The following is a 21873-nucleotide window of genomic DNA, read 5'->3' as shown; positions in this document are numbered from 1 at the left end:
GCACTTCTAGAAATCAAGGGTTAGCTCTAGCTCGGTTGTCTGTTTCAGCAGGTGCTACGTTAAGCAGCACTAGCAGAGTCGTTAGGGATTGTTAGCACACTTCCTAAACGTAATGCGCTATTCACATGGCTTATTTGGGCCATAGCAAAGAGTTTTAACTATTTCATTCATTTCGCAGCCATTTTTGACATGCAAGATGCGAAGGACACGTAAGAATATATGGGAGTGCATGTGCTTGCAGCCCGTTTATAACGCGTCATTCTTGCATTGCGTCTACAGTGCGCATCCACACATCGAACAGGAGGCTTGGAGGCTTACCAAAAGGGTTCTACTTAAATTGAGGACGACGCAGCGAGCTATGGAAAGAAGAACGATGGGTGTAATGCTAAGAGATAAGAAAAGAGCAGATTGGGTGAGGGAACAAACGCGGGTAAATGACATCTTAGTTGAAATCAAGATAAGAAATGGGCATGGGCCAGACATGTAATGAGGAGCAAAGATAACCGATGGTCAATAAGGGTTACAGACTGGATTCCAAGGGAAGGGAAGCGTAGCAGGGTACGGCAGAAAGTTAGGTGGGCGGATGAGATTAAGAAGTTTGCAGGGACAACATGGCCACAATTAGCACATGACCGGGGTAGTTCGAGAAGTATGGGAGAGTCCTTTGCCCTGCAGTGGGCGTAACCGTGCTGATGGTGATGGTGATGATGATGCCGACACTGTAAGCTCATTATATACATGCAATATGAATGTCATATGCATCTTTACAGTTCAGTGCGAAATATCCATCGCTTCGGCAACGCAAGGTGATAGCAGCGCTTCGTCGTCTCGTTTGTCGCTAATGGCGAAGAACACAGGGCGGTTGATAGATAAGTACAATGCATACACGTGAGGCTTAAAGCGTCTAATTCCACAGAGAATAATTTGATCGAGCAGATCGCCAGTCCCTGCCGTGGGCACCTTATCGAGGGGAACGACTTGGCTCCAAATGCCTATCTGTGGTGCTCCGCAAACCACTGGTTTTCGCGCTTCGAGAGGTCCCCGCAAATGGCGAGGAGCATGTCTCGTTCCAGGGCATTGTCATGGCAAGGTGTAAACGCAGTCTTGCTTTTAGAGATTAGGTGCAAGAAGTTAAATTTCCGCACCATCTCTTCGCTAGGCCCCGCACAGACGGAGACGTTGGTGACGGTGGTGACAGCGATGCCCCTTGTACGTTACGGGACCCCTGCAGACGGCTCCAACACCGTTGCTCAGAAGCTTATCGTCAACGTGGGGCGACAGACGTAGCGTGACGGATCCGATTATGAAATTCGGTGTAAGAATGTTTTGTGCGGGGTGAACTTGACCCACTTGCTGTGCCCGATCAGTTCAAACCCGCTTACAGAAAGGACCAGTTGTCAGTGAAATCACAATTGTTTTAGACCGCAGCTCTTTGGCGTCCGTTCCTGGGTTTCGCGTCGGCGTTGTCGTCGGCCTCGTAACCAGCTCGCCGACGAATCTGCTCCGCCGCCGCGCATGCGCGCTGTCGGCTCTCCGGGCGAGGGAGGATGATGGAAGGGAGGAGGAGAGACTGTGGAGGAGGGCTGGCTACACAAATGGCTCTTTGGCGTCCGTTCCTGGGTTTCACGTCGGCGTTGTCGTCGGCCTCGCAACCAGTTCCGCCCCCCTTTCATCCCCCCAGCGCTAGCAGCGACCGACTGATACCGCTTTCGTGAGTCCGCTACCGCACTCACGAAAGACGTCGTGCACTTCCTGCAACTCGCATTAACCGTCCATCGATCCACACCGATGTTAGTAGTGGGGGACTTTAATGTTGACATAAAGACAAACAGCAATTTCCTAACACTTATGCGGGAGAACATCCCGTTCCTCTCGCTCGTAACACGTCCCACGGCTGTGACAACCTCGCGAGGCACTTGTATAGATCTCGTCTTTGAGAATCAAGCATTGGTGTACCAAGTCGAACATATATCAATCTATTTCTCCGACCACAAAGCTTCCTTCATGACTGTCAAGAACTGTTAGTGGTGTCTTTGTTAAAGGAATACGTGTGAAAAATAAAAAAAAATTCTGTGATAGCGCATACATGTGTTGCTCGATTTCTTTGCCTCAATCTATCGAAAAGGTGAAACAGCTTATTTGCTGCGCTCAAATTTCGCATTAGGAAGTAACGTAATCGTCGGTAATTTTTTTAACCCCGTTTCCTCAGCGCAGCATTCTGACGATGGACTACAAGTTGCTCAGGTTGGGAGCAATGTATTCAGCGACATACCTACATCGATAGATATATATATAGATAGATAGATGGATAGATAGATAGATAGATAGATAGATAGATAGATAGATAGATAGATAGATAGATAGATAGATAGATAGATAGATAGATAGATAGATAGATAGATAGATAGATAGATAGATAGATAGATAGATAGATAGATAGATAGATAGATAGATAGATAGATAGATAGATAGATAGATAGATAGATAGATAGATAGATAGATGGCCCCTACAAAGTCTATTATTTGCCATAAGAATGTTCAAACCTATAAAATACTCGTACAAACATTCGGCAGAGCCAATCTCACAATGACTGCTAACAGTAGTGCGTATCACTGAAATAAATAGTAGCTGAACCTATTGCAACCGTTCAAACAAGTTTTTTATACGGCGGTAGTTCTGCTGAGTGCGTACTTGACGGCGACGCTACAAGATAACGAAGTGTGCGAGAAGAGTAGTCCGACTGCAATTATAACAGCCGATTGTACAATGAGAAAGCTTTAAACTTTATCCATTGGAAGGCAGAATTGAATGCACGTAAAACGGTTTCCCCAAGAACCGCATCTCGGCGCTTTAGAAAGCTGCGCCACAAATTCGCTGGGTGAGTGCGTGTTTTCAATGAGCATCTTTCATGCCAACATTTTAGCGAGCTGCACTATGAGTGCACTAGGTATGTGCCGCTCTTCAATGAGCCTCTGGTCATCTTTGCTCTCTGCGCATGCGCCACAAGATGTGTGGCCAGCGAAGGAGCAATTCACAGCGTCCGCAGGGTGCGTGACGTGTCTCATCTGGGAGGCAACGCGCAGTCTCCCCGCCAGAGCCACCAGGTGGTGAGGGTTCCAGAAAGAAGCGTGAACGCTCAGCTTAGCTGCCGGTTGATCCGTCTGCGAGCGTTGGCACAGGTGGATGCGCCATGCATTTCGAAAGCTATGCGCATCTTCGTGGTGGCATGGCTAAAAAGACGACGACGCCGCTGACGGAGTGCACGCGCCTCGTATGGGCTCCGTATATTTCAAACTCTTGTGGCCAAACAATCACCGCTGGACCCAAACTAACATCGGAACCAGCTTCCGGAAGTGATCCGCTACCGATCAAGACCAGTTCCGACGCCAGGGACCCAGGACAAGGGTTTCTACGACTACAAGATTGCTAACCCTAACAAGATCTTCAGCTGCTCCGTCTGGCCGAGAGACAGGTGCGCTGCGCCTACGAAGGTGCGCGGCGTCGCTGTCGCAGTCCCGGCTCCCGAGGACTTCGCCCAACGACTCGCACCCTCGTGAGATCAAGTAAGTGCAGCCCCTCTCCTCGTCATGGAGGTAGTAGACGTTGAAGGTACGAAAATAGCCCCCGAAGAAGTTACCGTTGAAGCAGGGTGGCTTGTCAGCCACCGTAAGCAACGACAGACTACGCAGGCATCATCCCTACTCATACACGGATCCCTCCGCGCAACCGCAAGCGCACGCACCGAGTGTACCGAGCAGTCCGCACTACGCCCACGCGCACCACGGCAACCACGACTTCCGAAGAATGATATCAAGATCGCCATACGCCCAAGAAACGGTTTCAACGTGTCCAAACTAGGAGACGCCCAGATACGCGACTCAATACTACAGATCACGGGCATTACAACCAAAGAAGCAGAGGACGACATTTACCGCTCATGCACGGATAAGAACGTCATTGTAGGTAGCACGCCAATGATGTCTAACGCCGAAAAATACTGTCGCATCCGCAGTATCTCCATAGGAGCAGTCCGCTACGCTGCCACAGCATACGTCACACCGCCGGAGGACACAGCCAAAGGAGTCACACATAACCTCCCTTCATATGACACAGAAGAAGACATTACCAACAGTCTCGTTTACAAGAAGAACCCTACGATTCTGCAGGCCCGACGCATGGGCAATACTAATGGAATGCTCATCGTATTCGACGGAAAGCAAGTACCGTACCCTGTCTACTACCGCGGAGCAGAATACAAATGCTATTTACATAAGAAGCGCATCGAGGTCTGCGACATCTGCGGGACCGTCGGCCACAGGGCCGATGTGGTGCGAACCCAGAAGAACCCAGAAGAAATGCAAGAGCTGTGACACAGTAAATCCGCCGGCTGATCACCCCTGTCACCCTTGCTGCGCGCTCTGCGGCAAAGACCACCCGAATGGTGATAAGTCCTGCCATCGCCGCTTCCAGATGCCACACCTCCTACTCCAACGATGATGGGGACGCCTACGACTGGAACAACAAGGAGCTGACCAGGAGACGCGGCCATCGACTTCTGCAAATGGAGACTCAGCTCTGCCAACACCGAAGTCAACAATACAACCGCAGGCTCCCCAACACAGCAATTCACGAGGACCCAGTCGGCCTCGTGTACGCAGCCGCTCCCGAGGTCGCAGTCAGTCAGAAGGACGCAGTCACTCCCGGAGCGGACCGGATTCAACACCACCGCAGCAGAAAGGAAACGCAAGCCTCAGAACGACCACAGTTAAAGTGCAATACGCACCCCCCAAGGTAAGCTGGGCCAGCATTGTCTCCCACACAGGTCACACCACACAACCTATAGCAACCCCAGTGAACACAGTTAGTTACGCTACCATGCACAGCTTCATGCAGGAGCTGCGATCCTTACGTGCTGAGATACAAGAACTCAAGACAGAAAATGCTAATCTCAAATCACAACTTGCAGACATACAACCCAAACATTTACCATCAAATGCAGACATCCTTCATGTCCCTGCAATAGATTGCCCGCAAACCACCCAACAACCAACCTCGCACAAACGCAAAGCTCTCGAACCAATCTCAAAAGCGGCAACACCAGCATACACTTCAGAAGGAAATGTCAAATGTGAGGCTCTCCCTGAGCTGCAACAGCGGATAGAACGCAACCTCAACGAAGCATTAGGTTGTAAGCTTGCCACATTGCTCGACGTCTCCATTGCAAAGGCTCTCGAACGTGCAATGGACAACCTCCTTACGGTGAAACTAGAAACGTTACTACTGTCCAGAATTGAGCAAGCCTTTGCGGCAAGAGAACATCAGCGACAGGAAAACATGGACGACACGCGCAAAGTGCTTCAAGACATGGTCGCGACTTTGGCTCAAAATCACAACACCCGTTTGACCGAATTGGAAAACACCCTACTCCGTCCCAGAGCAGCTCCCCTAAAGAAGCCGTACTCGCGTCCCGACAAAGATGGCTGCGAGTAATCCAGAACGTGTTACCTACTGCGTTTGGCAGTGGAACTTCCGGGGCTTCCGGTGAAAACGAGCACACTTAGAGCAATACATTACCTCTCTCGCACCGCATACTTCCCCCGATGTTATCGCATTACAAGAGACCGGAGAAGCGGTTAAGCTGTCGGGATACGTGGCATACACCGCAGTTTGCAATGATAACCACAGGCCCCAAGTAACAACACTAGTTAAACGAAACATTCCGGTTGTACAGCATCACACAGGCATTGATACAGCATCCCACATTTTTCTGGAGATCATCCCGTCTGCAAGGCGCAAGCAACAGAGCCTCTTCATCCTCAATGTGCACAGCAGCCCCAGAGAACAACACAGGTTTCTACGACTTTTCACCAAAGCAGATCAAGTAGCTAGAGGAGCCTCCCTGCTCATCGTAGGGCACCTAAACGCCCCTGCGGTGGCATGGGGATACCCAATGGACCGCCGAAAGGGAAGACAACTATAGCTTGACGGACAGAATCTAGGTCTTAATTTGTCACGGATCCAACTTCTCCCACTCGTATGGGAAACAGCGTTAGCAGAGATACTAGCCCGGACTTGACATTCGCAAAACGAATTCCACAAGCAGACTGGATCAACACACAAGACAACTTGGGCAGCGACCACTATTTAATCCAAACAACAGTTCGAGCGGGCCCGCGAAAGCCTAAGGGTCGTCAACTCCGCATAACGAACTGGGACGCTTTCCGGCAGGCCAGAGCCCTCACCTCTTTCTCGGGTACCCAACCCCATTTGTAAGATTGGGTCGCATCCTTGCTGCAAGACGCCAGGAAAGCCACTAAATTGGTGCCTGAGGAAGCTAATCTGCAGGAGGCAGATAGCAAGTTACTGCATATGTGGGAAGCCCTCGCCAGTCTGCAACGCAGATACAAACACAACAAGCTCAACCGAACGCTCAGGAAACGTATTAGTACTCTCACCATTCAAATCGAAGAATATGCGCAACAACTTACTCGTCAAAATTGGCACAGCACTTGCGACAGCATGGAGCGGCAACCAAACCTGCCCAAAACGTGGAATATCCTCCGTTGCCTCCTCGATCCGGCTAACAGCAAGAACACAGAACAGCACAACTTGCAAAAAATTATTCACACCCATCCGGCCGCGGACGCACAAGTTATTCAAGAATTGATAGACCGATACATAGGACCTCAACTTACTACACCCGCTCCAGCATACACAGAGACCGATAACGACCACCTGGACGCGCCCATAGAAGCAGCAGAAGTACGTGAAGCCATCCTCGCACTCCGCCCTAACTCAGCTCCGGGACCTAATGGCATTACTAATAAAATGCTTCGCAACCTAGATGAGGATTCTATACTAGCCCTCAGAGCTTATTTTAACGCATACTGGGAAACTGGAAACATCCCCTCACAATGGAAAGAAGCCAAAATTATCATGATTCCCAAACCAGGGAAACGCCTCCTTCTCGAACACCTCCGCCCTATCTCCCTGACTTCATGTGTTGGAAAGGTCCTCGAGCACGTCATCCTCACACGCTTACACAGACATATGAACGACAACGACCTCTTCCCCAATACCATGATTGGCTTCCGCCCGAAACTTTCTGCTCAAGATGCCATGATTCAGCTCAAGCACCAAATTATCGATGGCGACAAAAGCTCTAGGCTGGACACCAGAGCCATCTTGGGGCTAGACCTAACCAAGGCCTTCGATAACGTCACGCATGAGGCCATACTGAACCAACTGGCACAACTCCGGGTTGGACATCGAACATATAACTACGTGAAGAATTTTCTTACAGGTAGCACGGCCACCATTACCATCGGAGGGTTGCAGTCGCCAATTATTCACTGCGGCAGCAAAGGCACGCCGCAAGGATCGGTTCTATCCCCTTTTCTGTTTAATGTGGCCTTGCTCGGACTACCGCCTGCATTAGCTAGCATCCTCAACCTCAAGCATAACCTCTACGCCGACGATATCACCCTGTGGGTCACTGGGGGCATCGACGGGGACATCCAAGACACGCTGCAGCAAGCCATCAACGAGGTCGTTGCATACGTAGAACCGCGTGGCCTGGCGTGTTCCCCACAGAAATCGGAGCTCCTTCTGTACAAGCCTAATTGGGGAGGTCGACGTCCAGACCCTCACCCACCCGAGATAGAACTCCACGTGCACCAGCAACGCATACCTACAGTACCTGGCATTCGTATCCTTGGCTTACGCATCCAACAAAACGGCAGAAACACGGAGATACTCAAGCAATTAGATAATCATGTACACCAAACCACTCGCCTCATTGCACGCATCAGAAATCGACATCACGGCATGAAGGAAAGCAACCTTATACGCCTGGTAACCGCCTATGCCCTGAGCAGGATCACCTATGTCGCCTCGTACCTTAGCCTCAATGCAACTGACAAGCTCAAACTCAATACCATGATCAAGAGGGCCTATAAACAAGCCCTACATCTTCCCATCACCACCTCTAACGAGAAACTGGACGCCCTAGGCATTCATAACACCATAGATGAGCTTATTGAAGCGCACCGTATTAGCCAATACGAACGACTTGCCAATTCCATCACGGGCAGGCACATTCTAGGCATCCTAGGCATAACCTACACCACCCAATTCGGACTAAAAGTACCCATCCCTCAAAACCTTCGTGACCAGCTAGTTATCCCGCCCATACCTCGCAATATGCACCCTGAACACAATCCGGAGCGACGTGCAGAAAGAGCTAAACAACTACAAAAGCGCTACGACCAAGCCACCGACGTAACCTACGTGGACGCAGCAGAGTACCCCAACCAAAACGCCATGGCGGTCGTCACAGTCGCGGGTTCGCAGTACCACCTCTCCGCGGCCGCATCAATATTCACCACGCAACCCGAAGTAGGAGAAGAAACGGCCATCGCTTTGGCCTACGCGGCTACCAATGCACACTGCATCATCAGTGATTCAAAAACGGCCATTCGTAACTATGCAAGAGGACTGATAGCACCCCAAGCGCAGAAGATTCTCTCTGGCACTCCTCCCCCAAGGCAACGCCGCGTGCAGATCATCTGGGCCCCTGGTCATTCGGGTCTGGCTGGAAACGAAGCCGCCCACGATGCCACCTGAGCTCTCGCACACCGGGCGCATCATCCTTCTCCTGCGTCTTCCGTTCCCGACCAGCCCTCTGTTCTGCATCGCGGTGACGCGGGGGACCGAATGGTCACGTTCAGGGAAATTCTCCTGCACTACCGCAGAGACCGGTTACGCTACCCCCCAGCACACAAAACACTGAATAAGTCTCAATCCACCACTTGGCGACTCCTTCAGACACGAACTTTTCCGAACCCCGTGCTTTACAACCGCATGTACCCCGATGCATACTCACCACTCTGCAAAGTGTGCAAGGCCCGCGCAGACCTCAATCATATTATCTGGCAATGCCCCAAAGCCTCACCCACCAACACCTCCCGCACTAACACACGCATCATTAGTACGGCCGAGCAGTGGGAGACATTGCTGCTCAGCTTGGACCCAGAGAAGCAGCTCTGGGCCGTCCGGATGGCCGAAGACGCCGCCAGAAAGCAAGGACTGGCCGCCCTCTGAGGAAGGGGGCGATTGGGGGTTAGTCTCCCGACCCCCACCACCCCTGAACCCCATCAAGGACACAATAAAGTTTTATCTCTCTCTTGGCTAAATATCGCACAGTGTTCATAGGAAAACACGACAGAGGAGCCCTGCTGAGCACACGCAACATTCGTAATGCGTGACGAACGTAGCACTACGTTGGGTCACTATATTGCTTGTATGCTGACGCATTGGCGTCGACAGGCATCCTGGGATAGGTGCTGACGAATTCTTGGTAACATGTTTGCGAGTGGAAGAACAAGTATAAAGATTATCACTACTTGTTGCTCGGCTACATCATGCATAGCATTAGAGCGAGAAAGCGCCAAACAATATAGAAACCACCGGACATTACCGAACGTTAAGAAGTCAAGAACTAGCCTTATTTAGTAAACGCAGGCACTCTTTTAATGCAGGTGTGAATATGCCCGAGTACGACTCGCACCCGAAATCTCAATGCACACAGAATTGCCACGATACATGTCTATTTGAACATGGGTATATATACTCGAAGAGCTAATGTTCATTGCTGATCATTGTTACAGAACATAATAGTGGCGTCCTTTTAAGCCAGGTGGTTTCTTCGGATAGTTTGCCGTCTTATTGTTTCGTCATAATAAATGTGAACTGAATGCCTGCATAAGAAAAGTGCGTGTGCGAAATAATAAAAAAGATACACGTGACTGCAGCACTCAGATGCATCATTGTTGTCTAAAACGTTTAGAATGTCATTTTTGCAGCATTTTAGAATGAGCATAAAAGACTCACGAGAAACTTATAGACTCCTTGCATTCGCAGGGCTTTGGCAATGAAAATAGAGCAAAATAATCTTTCATGGATAAAAACAAGCACCAGTCTGTTCTTACTGCGCAGGTTTCGTAGGTCATCCATATTTTGCTTAAAAAAATACGATCTATTATACTCCACAAGATGTATTTTCGGTGCGCCAGAACAATACCGCAAAACAAATCGAACAGCTTATGCACAAATCAGCCGAACGTAGCGCTTCCACGCTTCCACTCACGCCAGTCAAGCTTAAGGCCCAAAGGTGCTTCAATAGCGCTATGCGAAATGCATTTGACATCAGAAAACCGCAATATTGCGTTGTTGCATTCTTGCATTTTCATTTCATGGCGCCATGTATGAGAAGCTTCCGCAACGGCGTTAGCACCAGTGGTACTTATGCGAAGGGCGCCGCCCACTTTGCTGTCCGCCATGCCATATGAGCAAATGTCATGATGCCGACGCATCTCAAAACAAAACAAAATCGCGCAGTATCTCCTGTGGGAGTTATCTAAATGATGCGTTGTTATAATGCCGTGCTTCTTGGACGATGAGCACTGGCCGAATGCGTACTGTAGTACGTGAGGTAAGTGAGCTGTGTCGCGTCTGGTAGAATTCGTACGCCCACGTGGCCGATGGCACTGCCTCCTCTCGATGCGAACTACTATCAACAGTGATCATCCATACTCCGGCGGCGGCTGCGCATGGTGTGACCGCGCGGGTTCTATCTTGAAAGCAATTTGAGATGGCCACAGAATGCGCCGAGTGTTCTTAGCTTGGTGCTCGCCGTTTAGTTGGCCGTTGAAGCAAGAGGCAGCAGAAAGATCAATTCGCTCACTATTGCGGGCACTATATCGAAAGCGATCGTCTGACGGGACAGACGAACGGGCTTGTTTATTCTTTGGGTGAGCATAAAAATGGTTACGCATTTAGAAACCAAGAAAAAGATAGGCGTGGCGTGCAGCGCACAGAAGCTCTCAGGATTGTGATCGTCATGAGATCGCAGGATCGCATGTTTGTGCTCAACCAACAGGAAGCCTTCCTCGCATGCCCTTTTTCACTGGATAGGGCGGCAAGATAAAAAATATCGCTACCTTTAGTTTTATTCAGGGGACCTATATTAAACGAGAAAGTGACATCATCTCGCGTAGATGCCAGGATATTTGCGAGATGTTAACTACAGGACGGGCGTCTAGCTCATCGTTTTTTTTTCGTATGACTTGTTATAAAACACTTTTCTGTTAAAAATTTAGGAGATATTGAGTATGGGTTCCCTCATAGCTCATTTGGCCGATGCGTGCAATTACCGTTCTACTAAAGGAATAAGTCGAGAAGATTAGGAGATAGGGGGGCGGGGGCATTGCTACAGTTTAGACAAACTTGAATTTTTTAGATAAAGCTGTGGGTTACTTTTATTATTTCAGAAAATTGTTACAGGCTCTAATTAGTCATAAAAAAACTTGAAAATTCCAGGAGTGTTCTTGAAGTTGTTCATGTTTTATAGGCACTAAAATAGAATAAAACGGAGGAAGTCGTGTATACTTGAGAACTATATTTATTACAACGACGTTTTGTTTATATCACATATTACCCTGCTGGTTTCTCGAAATATGTGTAATAAACATAAGAAACTACTACCTAATATATGCCTGACGAAATAATACTAAATAACTATAATGTCTTCCTATAAACGAAATATAAACCATTCATTGCACAGACTCATATATCTCTATCTTTCTATCACAGGTGGCACTGAGATTCTCTGAAATGGTTTGTCCAACCATAAAGTTTCAACTTAACCAAGTTCTGCAGGTTCCGGTAAGCTGTTTTTATTTAAGGCTGCAATACTAGCGGTAACCTCCAATAAAAAGGTTCGAACTTTACGCTGAACTTGCAGGCTCTACACACAGGCCTCCTTATACAGTACAGTAGGTCACTGTTATGTCTTAATTAGTCCCTGGAACTGCACGTCAAGCGCCTACGGCGAAGATTTCTGTTACGCATAACCTTCACTTGTAAGAACTCCTCTCGTGTCATTGTGTTATATCGTACGTTTTTAGATGTAATTTTTTTTCGTAAACTCGTTTTCATTAAAGACACTAAAGGCATACGCCGCAAATGATTGACGCTATCAAACTTGTTTTACTTTTTTGCTTTGGTCAGAAACAGGGAAAGACTAAAGACGTTAAGTGCTGTTTGCCCAGCATTATTGTTTGGCGCGTCGCTTCTCTTTGAGTGTCGTCCACTGTTAATTAGTGCTCGCTGATGGTCTACCCTGAAATTCCGAGCACAACAATTGTGCATGTGAAGTGACCAGAAAACTGCAGAGCTGTACGACGGGCATCAAATGCTCACATCAAGAGACACGTTTTCTGACCCGAAGGATCAGTGTTTGTATTTTTCTTCATTGTTCTTTTGTATTTTCTAGGATATTTCCTGTTTTATGCAGCCTGCATCCGCTAAGCCGTCTGGAAATGTGTCTCTGTCAGCAGAGTCAGGGCTTCGATACTGAATGAAATTATGCTGATTGGTATCATACGCGAGGCATTTGTGGCCTGCTGGTTAGTATACGTAGTACGTAATAATTGCCGCTAAAACGACATCATACATTTCCGATAGCACTGCTGTGAACAGCGCTGTTTCCCACTCCCAAGACTAGGTCATCTGTATATAAACATAAACCTATGAAAGTGGATGGGACGATGCAGTGGTGGTAGTTTGTAGTAAAGCAGGGCACATGTAACGCGCAAGATGTGGTATAAGCTTTCACCTACAGCAGGTTGTATTATCTTCCACTTTAAGTTGTAGTTTCTATATAATTTCTACATATCAAATATACCGACCTGTAAAAATAATAAACCAGTTGATTAGCCACCTCGGTCTCTCCAACTGCAAGATTTGATATTACAGTCTACATATGAGATTGCTATGATATGAGTCTACATATGAGATGAAGTTGTTCACATATTGTCGCGGGTATCAGTCAAACTTTGCGCTAATGACGTGGATAAAGACTGCGGATTTCTTGGGGTCCTGACTACATCAGACTTACATTTAGGGAGATGCGATGACGCCAAACTACGCCCTCTCATTGATCACGTAGAGAATCAAAGTGCTCCTATACTCCGACAGCTTTATACTGTTGGGAGCTTGGTTTGGCGGAGGCAAGGAATGCACATTTTGGTAGCTTGAAAACGGAGAGCCGACTGGGTTTATTCAAAAGGAAAACCAGGTTTTTCCAGTGGCTGCGCTGGCGCGCTAGATTGGCAGCCATTTCGGTTCTAAGAAAGCAGAGGCAGTGGGGGAATATGGCATAGGCTCTAGGAATAGCAGGGGAGAGTTATTAGTACAGCTTGCGGAACTGAATAATATGAGGATGATTAATACCTTCTTCCGCAAGCGAGATAGCCGAAAGTGGACGTGGAGGAGCCCGAACGGCGAGACTAGAAATGAAATAGACTTCATACTCTGCGCTAACCGCGGCATCATACAAGATGTGGACGTGCTCGGCAAGGCGCGCTGCAGTGACCACAGGATAATAAGAACTCGAATTAGCCTAGACCTGAGGAGGGAACGGAAGAAACTGGTACATAAGAAGCCGATCAATGAGTTAGCGGTAAGAGGGAAAATAGAGGAATTCCAGATCAAGCTACAGAACAGGTATTCGGCTTTAACTCAGGAAGAGGACCTTAGTGTTGAAGCAATGAACGACAATCTTGTGGGCATCATTAAGGAGTGTGCAATGGAAGTCGGTGGTAACTCAGTTAGGCAGGATACCAGCAAACTATCGCAGGAGACGAAAGATCTGATCAAGAAACGCCAATGTATGAAAGCCTCTAGCCCTACAGCTAGAATAGAACTGCCAGAACTTTCGAAGGTAATCAACAAGCGTAAGACAGCTGACATAAGGAAGTAAAATATGGACAGAATTGAACATGCTCTCAGAAACGGAGGAAGCGTAAAAACAGTGAAGAAGAAACTAGGAATTGGCAAGAATCAGATGTATCCGTTAAGAGACAAAGCCGGCAATATCATTACTAATATGGATGAGATAGTTCAAGTGGCTGAGGAGTTCTATAGAGATTTATACAGTATCAGCGGCACCCATGACGATAATGGAAGAGAAAATAGTCTAGAGGAATTCGAAATCCCAAAGGTAACGCCGGAAGAAGTAAAGAAAGCCTTGGGAGATATGCAAAGGGGGAAGGCAGCTGGGGAGGATCAGGTAACAGCAGATTTGTTGAAGGATGGTGAACAGATTGTTCTAGAGAAACTGGCCACCCTGTATACGCAATGCCTCATGACCTCGAGCTTACCGGAATCTTGGAAGAACGCTAACATAATCCTAATCCATAAGAAAGGGGACGCCAAAGACTTGAAAAATTATAGACCGATCAGCTTACTGTCCGTTGCCTACAAACTATTTACTAAGGTAATCGCAAATAGAATCAGGAACACCTTAGACTTCTGTCAAGCAAAGGACCAGGCAGGATTCCGTAAAGGCTACTCAACAATAGATCATATTCACACTATCAATCAGGTGATAGAGAAATGTGCGGAATATGACCAACCCTTATATATAGCTTTCATTGATTACGAGAAAGCGTTTGATTCTGTCGAAACCTCAGTAGTCATGGAGGCATTACGGAACGAGGGTGTAGACGAGCCGTATGTAAAAATACTGAAAGATATCTATGGCGCCTCCACTGCCACCGTAGTTCTCCATAAAGCAAGCAACAAAATCCCAATAAAGAAAGGCGTCAGGCAAGGAGATACGATCTCTCCAATGCTATTCACAGCGTGTTTACAGGAGGTATTCGGAGACCTGGATTGGGAAGAATTGGGGATAAAAGTTAATGGAGAATACCTTAGTAACTTGCGATTCGCCTATGATATCACCTTGCTTAGTAACTCAGGGGACCAATTGCAATGCATGCTCACTGACCTGGAGAGGCAAAGCAGAAGAGTGGGTGTAAAAATTAATCTGTAGAAAACTAAAGTAATGTTTAACAGTCTCGGAAAAGAGCAGCAATTTACAATAGGCAGCGAGGTACTGGAAGTCGTAAGGGAATAACCACCACAGCGAATCAAATTGGATTCCCAGAGCATGGGGCAATGACATCCACAGCGTGGCGCAGCGAGGTGATGAGCGGTCATTACAAGCCCTCTCCCCCCCTCCTCATATTGCCGGAGGCTTAGGTGTGAATGGCGGAAGGAATGAAGAGTTATTGTTCAAGATAGGCTGGTTTCAGCAGTCGCACGACACTGTCTCTTCTTTGCCGCGAATATCAATCTTCATGGTTTTCTTTGAATGCGACACCACACGAAAAGAGCCTTTAAAGGAAGCAATCAATGTTGGATTCATACCGTCACGCCGCAGAAAGACTTGCATGGTTGTGTCCACTGTCGGGCAACACAGGCTGCCCGCAGGCGATACGTTGTTGTTCGATGTTAGTCCAACAATGACTGCAGCCTCTTTAGGTGCGGCGCGACCATTGGCGGAGTGCCTTGCTGGATGCCGAAATACTGACTTGAAACCCGCATTGCTGGCGAATACAGCGTGTCGGCTACTCTGAATCCGAGATCATCCTTGAACATTGTTCGCAGCCCCTGTAGTACTAGGGCTAGCCTTTCCACCCAGTGCTGTCTTACGAGCATGGCGTTCAATGCCTCCTTCATTTGTCGTCCAGACGCTCGACCATGCCGTTGCTCTGTGGGTGGAAAGCCGTGGTTTTATGAAGGTGCCTTCCGAGAAGTTTCGCCAGGGTACACAAACAGCGAGCTTTAAATTTGCCGGCCTTCGTTAGTAGTAATGCGCGCAGGGCAACCATACCACGACACTCACGTAGCAACAGATGCTTCCGCCACTGTTCCGGCCGTGATGTCTTGTAGACGCGTCGCCTCAGGCCACCTTGACTACCGGTCACCACACGTGAGGAGGTATCTGAAACCTTGGCAGGGCGGAAGAAGCCCATCCAAGTAAATATGCACGTAATCGAAACGGCCCTCTTGTGGTAAAAATGGCTGCACCGCTAAACGCGTGTGCCGGGTCACTTCGCCAGATTGACAGGCTTGGCAGCTTCTTGCGCAGCTTTGAATAGCTTTTTGATCCCTGGCCAGACAAAGCGGTCTTGATAAGCCTTTGTGCTGCTCCGATGCCGGAATGGCTCAGCCTGTGCAGTGAGTCGAAAATTGGCCGCCGTAGCTGATGGGGCACAAACGGGCGAGCAGCTGCGTGCGGTGTGTCAAACGTGACTAATGTTGTGTAGGGAAGCGCCACCTCCACAACGTGGAGCGAGGAGACTTTTTGTTGCTGACACATCGTCCTTCGATATGATGCCTTGCTAGAAGTTATCACCGACACAGTGACAGCCTCTACAGCCCAACAAATGGAGGATGTTTTCGAATAGCTGCATGCACCACTGTAAGGCCACTGTTTCATCCGCAAAAAAAGGAAAAAAAAAACGGATTGACGGAGTGGTTCAAAAACATTGTGCAGCTGTCATGTACTGTTGGTATCGATGGTATGCGAACCATTGCGCATCTAGCTGATTACGCAGCATTTTTTGCGGTTCCACTACTTGTGTGCGTTGATCAAGTAGTATTGTGCGGCGCGTGTCCGTACGGTGTGTGACGACAGCAGTATCCTGATGATCACATTAAAAGCAATCGTGTGGTAGGGACGGTATGATTACTACTGTGGGAGTTTGGTGCAAATTTATGCATGCCAAGTTGTTGGGTTCTGCATAAATACTCAATGAGGTGTTATCAAGAGAAACACGAATTGTGGCGTAATCGGCGGTCAAGTGTTGTGCAATCGTATCTACCTAAGTTAGTGTCCTGTAGTCTTTGCTAAAACCGTGGTAATATTTGTAATATCGGATGAAATACTATTACAGAATTACATCGGACGCATCATTACGTCGGTAAAACATTGTACAAGGCACTACTTAGCTATTACGAAGAAAATGCTAGGTGATGTAGGTGGATCACGATAATAGTGGAAGTGAACACTCCACGTCAAAGCACGAGCTGTCACCAGAAAAAAACCACGAGTAGGTGGTAATGAGCGCAATCGCAAAAAAATTGCGAGCTAGCTCGCTTTGAAGGAGAGCAGTATACGTGCTGCCGGGATCTTATGATCAGAGGACCAGGCTGCTGTGGTCATTCACAGAAGGTTGATTTTGCTGTCAGCCACATATAGATACTAATTTTAATAAAGTCAGAAAAGACAGCAACCTACCCTGCCTTCGAAGGCAAATCAGAAAATCTTTGCCGGTGTTTTTTAGCCAAATTACGGCTGTAAATGCGCAGTCAACATGTCTATTCCAGGCGTTACTTCTTTCTTAGCACGGCGCGTTCTTATCTGCTGCTGTCTCCGCGGCACGGTGCTGCTGCCAATTGTTGAAGGTGGCGTTTGTGCTTCACACATCCATGGCGTACGAGCAACGAAGTATGACTTGTTTTCTATGGGGCAAGGGACGAACGCCCTTTAAACCCCACAGGGCAATGCCGCCCACGAATGGGAAAGGTGCCTCGCTTTGAGAAGTGTGAGGTGGTGGCATTGCGAGTTCGCAAGAGCCGGGGAAGGCTTGCAAGAAAGTGAGCGCTCGAGAAGGCCGCGTAGGTCGCTGACTGAAGACAGGGGCCGCTCAAATTTCGTGCTGCGATAGAAAAAAATGTCTCAACCTGTGCGGGCATTACGTGCACAAGTGCGTAGAATTGTACGTATATTCGCAATTACCTGTATGTACCTCAATTTGGCTCATAGGAAAATAGGGGCAAAGACTTTCCGATTCGCCCACGTACCTACATTCCTACAATGAGACAGAGGCTGCCTACAATGAGGCAAAGACTGGTTTGCAGTAAAATTCACCACCTACACATTGCCTATGCACGTAGATGTTCAACATAAAAGATGCGACCAGTACTGCGGTACATTGCATTTCGCGTACAATAACGCTAGTCTAGAAACCACGCGATTCACGCCATTTCCTGTTGTTGGGGGAGGTGAGGTCCAGACGACGGTAGGCGCCGTGACGTCGCAGGACATCGGTGCTTCACTGGCTCTTGACGCTGACGAACTTGTTCAATACAAGGAGGAAGGTTAACTAGCAGACGTAAACATCACGAAGAAGCAGGGTAAAGATTCGCGGCGCCACAGTCTTCGCCATCGGCGAATAGAAAACCATCCAGTTGACCAAATTTGGGCGTGGACCCCTATGTGTCGCTAAGGATTTTTTGAAAAGTTGCTTAGCCGATCATTGTAGAGACTATAAATTGTTGCGCCACAATAGCGAAGTGAACTACGAGATCATTCGGGTTGGTGCCGCGTCGCCTCAGCGTCGGCTCCACCAATCAAGAGTTTGTCCACACAGTCCGGCTCAAATCTTATTTGGCGCGTTACCACGGCCACATGACATCACGTGGTTCTCCAGTGCCACTTATGTGAACGCTTAATGTTGTCTGGCACTTCCTGTGCACGGAACTCCTTTGCTACTTTTCTGCTTTATGGTTTATTGTGTATCGCAATGAGTGCTTTTCTTCTAGATGGAAAAAAAATACCCTTAGGCGTCACAAGCCAACGCAGAGATACAAGTTAGGAAAAAGGCGAATGTTCTTGATGATCAGCGCCATTTTCTCTAGCTCGCTGATTTGTCAACGATGTGCTGTGTTTCAATGTAATTAGGGGCAATTTGTAACTGTCAGTTTCCCGCATGCGTTCTCTGGCGTTTTTCTCTGTTTTAGTTTATGGTTCACAAAATCAAAATGCACTGGCCCAGTCTCCAAACTCTAGATATTGAGTTGCAGCAAGACGTAGTTGCCGTTATTTGCTTTCTCGCTTTATATGCGTTCATAAACATTGTTTTGTGTAATTCTTATATTGCATAGTTTACCAGCATTATTAGTACTCTAATTATTCATAACTTTCAGCTGAAGTGATAGCCATGCTTATACTTTCTCAGATTTCGAGTCTAAAACATTGTTTGATAGCGCACAAATGTGCTAGCATTGCAGCTGCTGTGGGGTTTATTTCGATATTAGCCTGCTTTAGAATCGTGGCGCATATTTATGAAACTACCAATCTGTCTATATTGCTGCCAGTTTACCTGTCGGTAACAAGCTGGTTCCCACCATCTTGTGTCATTGGATAGTTCATAGTCCAATGGCCACAGCATCGGGCTGCTGCGCAGAGGTAATTGTGTGAAAAAGCAACCATCGGACCAACTGGGTATGTCACTGTGTCACTGGGTATTGGGCGTTCTTCAATGAGAAGAAAAAATTGGTTAAACTTCATACGGTGCTTGACAAAAAAGAAGCCGTGACATACACTTTGAGACAATCTTGCCTAAACGTATGTATGTATCTGCATATATATATATATATATATATATATATATATATATATATATATATATATATATATATATATATATATATATATATACATACATTCACACTAGCGCCACGCCCACACTTCGCCGCAGCTCCATTAGATATTACAGCATGTTCAATTGGAAGGGCAAATCAACCAGTCTGCATCAACGCCTGATACATGACATGTTTCGGGGGTTGCAATACGGCATGTCGCTATATAAGCGGCAACGCTTATTTCATTGACGTTGGTATTCATCCTGAGGTTGGTTTACACCGAATTTGTTCTTATTTTCTAGGACGAAAAAATTTTCGGCAACAGCACTTGCGGCACACCAAAGAATAAGCTTATATATAAAGAAGGCACCATCGTCTGCGGATTTGACGCTGAAGATACGTTAAACAAGACGATAGATTATGTAAATCTCTGTGAGAGTGCAGCGTGCGACATTGTTTACCACATAACCAGGTACGTTTTCGTTGCACGCATAAGTTTCCCGCTTTCACGTTTACTGAGCTCTTAAAACCACTTTAATGATTTTTCAGAGTAGCGGCAAGCACGCGCCGAGGTTAGGCGTTTGAGCACTTACTTGCAATGCCCGTTGTAATGAATACTTTGTAACCATCATTTAGGGTATTGATATAAGAAGAAAGGAGTCTGAAACATAAGCGTATAAATCAGAACGTGCTCGTTCATAGATGTGCAAAGTATTGCAGTGCTTTGCTTCTTTCAGTTACAAAAATTGTGCAGCATACAATGCATTTGAAAGATTACAATAGTTTAACCCGTATTTAGGGGGTTGGCACTGTGGAAAAGAACATAGTATTGAATTCGCACTGCACGGAGTATTATGCATGCACAGCCATGCAATAAATTACTAAAGCGATGTCTACCGGCGAGTGGCGATTTCATTTATTGCCATAATATTAAACTCTCAAGTGGCCCTAAAGTCTCCTGAAAAAGCGAAATTCTCTAAAGTTAGCATTTATGAGCAAATACAACATTCACGCATTTATTTGTACAGCGCTAACATTTATGTAACAATGTACTGGGCTTCTATGCATCAACACTAAACTCAACTGACAGAAAAGTTGCGTAATAATGCAGTGTACAAAAAGACACAAAGCTATATTGGAACTTACCTGCACGATTGTGAGGTCAGTATTCGATATGCTGACGCCTCGTGTAATGAACTATTGTTGAAATAAGGAGACTGCTTTGAAATGTAGTCTGTGATGTACCGAAAGAATGTTTATCGGATGGGACTCTCACATTGGCATGCGCTATTTCTTTACCATTAAATACCAACAAAATCGCCAATAACGGTGTTCTCACCTTGGTGTCGCCTTGTTAAGCACTTTCTATTAAAATATCGGTGTGCAAGCTAGGCGCCGTGTCCTGTGCAACGGTGAGTGAGTACGTAGTAATGAGCGTGTTGATGCATGCCGTCTACGTACAAAGCGAATGTGCCAGCTACACTACAAATGTACTACTAATGCTGGGTAAGCTTGGGTTAGCATCAGTTATCAACTGGGCAATACTTGGGCAATGGCGATGCCTTATGAAGAAGCTTTAGTCGCAGTGAAATACTTAGCTATTTCTGCAGACACGGCCGTCAATATATTAGGGACGATTGTAGGCACGGTGACCCGCATTGGTTGTTGTTCTTCCGTATTTTTGCCATTTTATATGTGTTTGCGTTAGCGTGGGCTCATACACATATATTTATGTGAATATATATTACTTCATTTTGACAGCAAATATATACTTCTCTATTGGTGAAAAAGCAGTAGTTGAGGGGTACTTCTTAAGTAAAGATAAGTGAAAGAGGAAAGCGGCATTGATTAAGCTGCCAGGTTCTCTGTTAACATCAGGTCGCTTTGCTCTCCTTGTGAAGTGTGGAATTTTCTAGCAGTCATCAGTTTACTACAGATAAATGTTTATTGTGTTCCCCTAAGAAACGTCCTTTTTATGTCAATGTATGTTTTATTTTATGTAAATAACTTTGCCTCTACCTTTGGAATTACTCATGGTAATGAACACTCACAAATTACATCATAGACCCCTCTTGAAGAATAATGTCTTTCTGAACAGATCACGAAGTAATTTTTGTCACCATAATACTCAAGAAAACAAATAACAACTGATAACTATCCTGTACAAAGAATGGCAGTAATTCTTAAAACTAAGTGATTTCGTTGATGCTGTTACACTGACTTTGGCATTATTCGTTAATAAAACCACAGTTTAGCTGAAAAGGAACCATTATTGCTGCATGTAGCTTTTGAAAAAACAATCCTTTGTTTTCAAATGATCCCAACCACATCCTACATTCTAGTGCAGAACTTACATTTGTTGTGAACGGCACGTTTTCTACCGACATCACAGGTAAGCCGTCGGATTTGAGCCCTAAGACCCTTATTTACAGGTTACGTGTATGTAAGGAAGCCTGTATGTAAGGTACTGCGACATGAGGTATGTCACGGACTACTTAGGAAGACGGAAGTTTTCATTGGGACGACAATAGCTACCCTGTCTCACTAGTTCCTTGCATGACTGCGGAAGCTGCAAGGCACCTTAGCCATTGCGA

The 21873-nt window shown here is 46.8% G+C and overlaps 1 protein-coding gene across 8 annotated transcripts in view; it reads left to right on the top strand.

The window, feature by feature from the left end:
* The window catches only part of LOC135912140 (uncharacterized), an 87447-nt gene that overhangs the window by 29292 nt on the left and 36282 nt on the right, over positions 1-21873 (top strand). For all 8 annotated transcript variants that reach the window (XR_011508976.1, XR_011508975.1, XM_070527201.1 and 5 more), the window contains 2 exons: positions 11654-11725; positions 19582-19751. Coding sequence is in view for 6 of the 8 variants with exons in the window: in XM_070527201.1 (XP_070383302.1) it covers positions 11654-11725; positions 19582-19751 (242 nt within the window). In the remaining 2 variants the exon portion in view is untranslated. The remainder of the gene's footprint in view (positions 1-11653; positions 11726-19581; positions 19752-21873) is intronic.

This window comes from Dermacentor albipictus, chromosome 10, assembly GCF_038994185.2.
Source record: "Dermacentor albipictus isolate Rhodes 1998 colony chromosome 10, USDA_Dalb.pri_finalv2, whole genome shotgun sequence".
In the NCBI taxonomy this organism is placed as follows: Eukaryota; Metazoa; Arthropoda; class Arachnida; order Ixodida; family Ixodidae; genus Dermacentor; species Dermacentor albipictus.
This window is presented reverse-complemented; position numbering and strand designations above follow the sequence as displayed.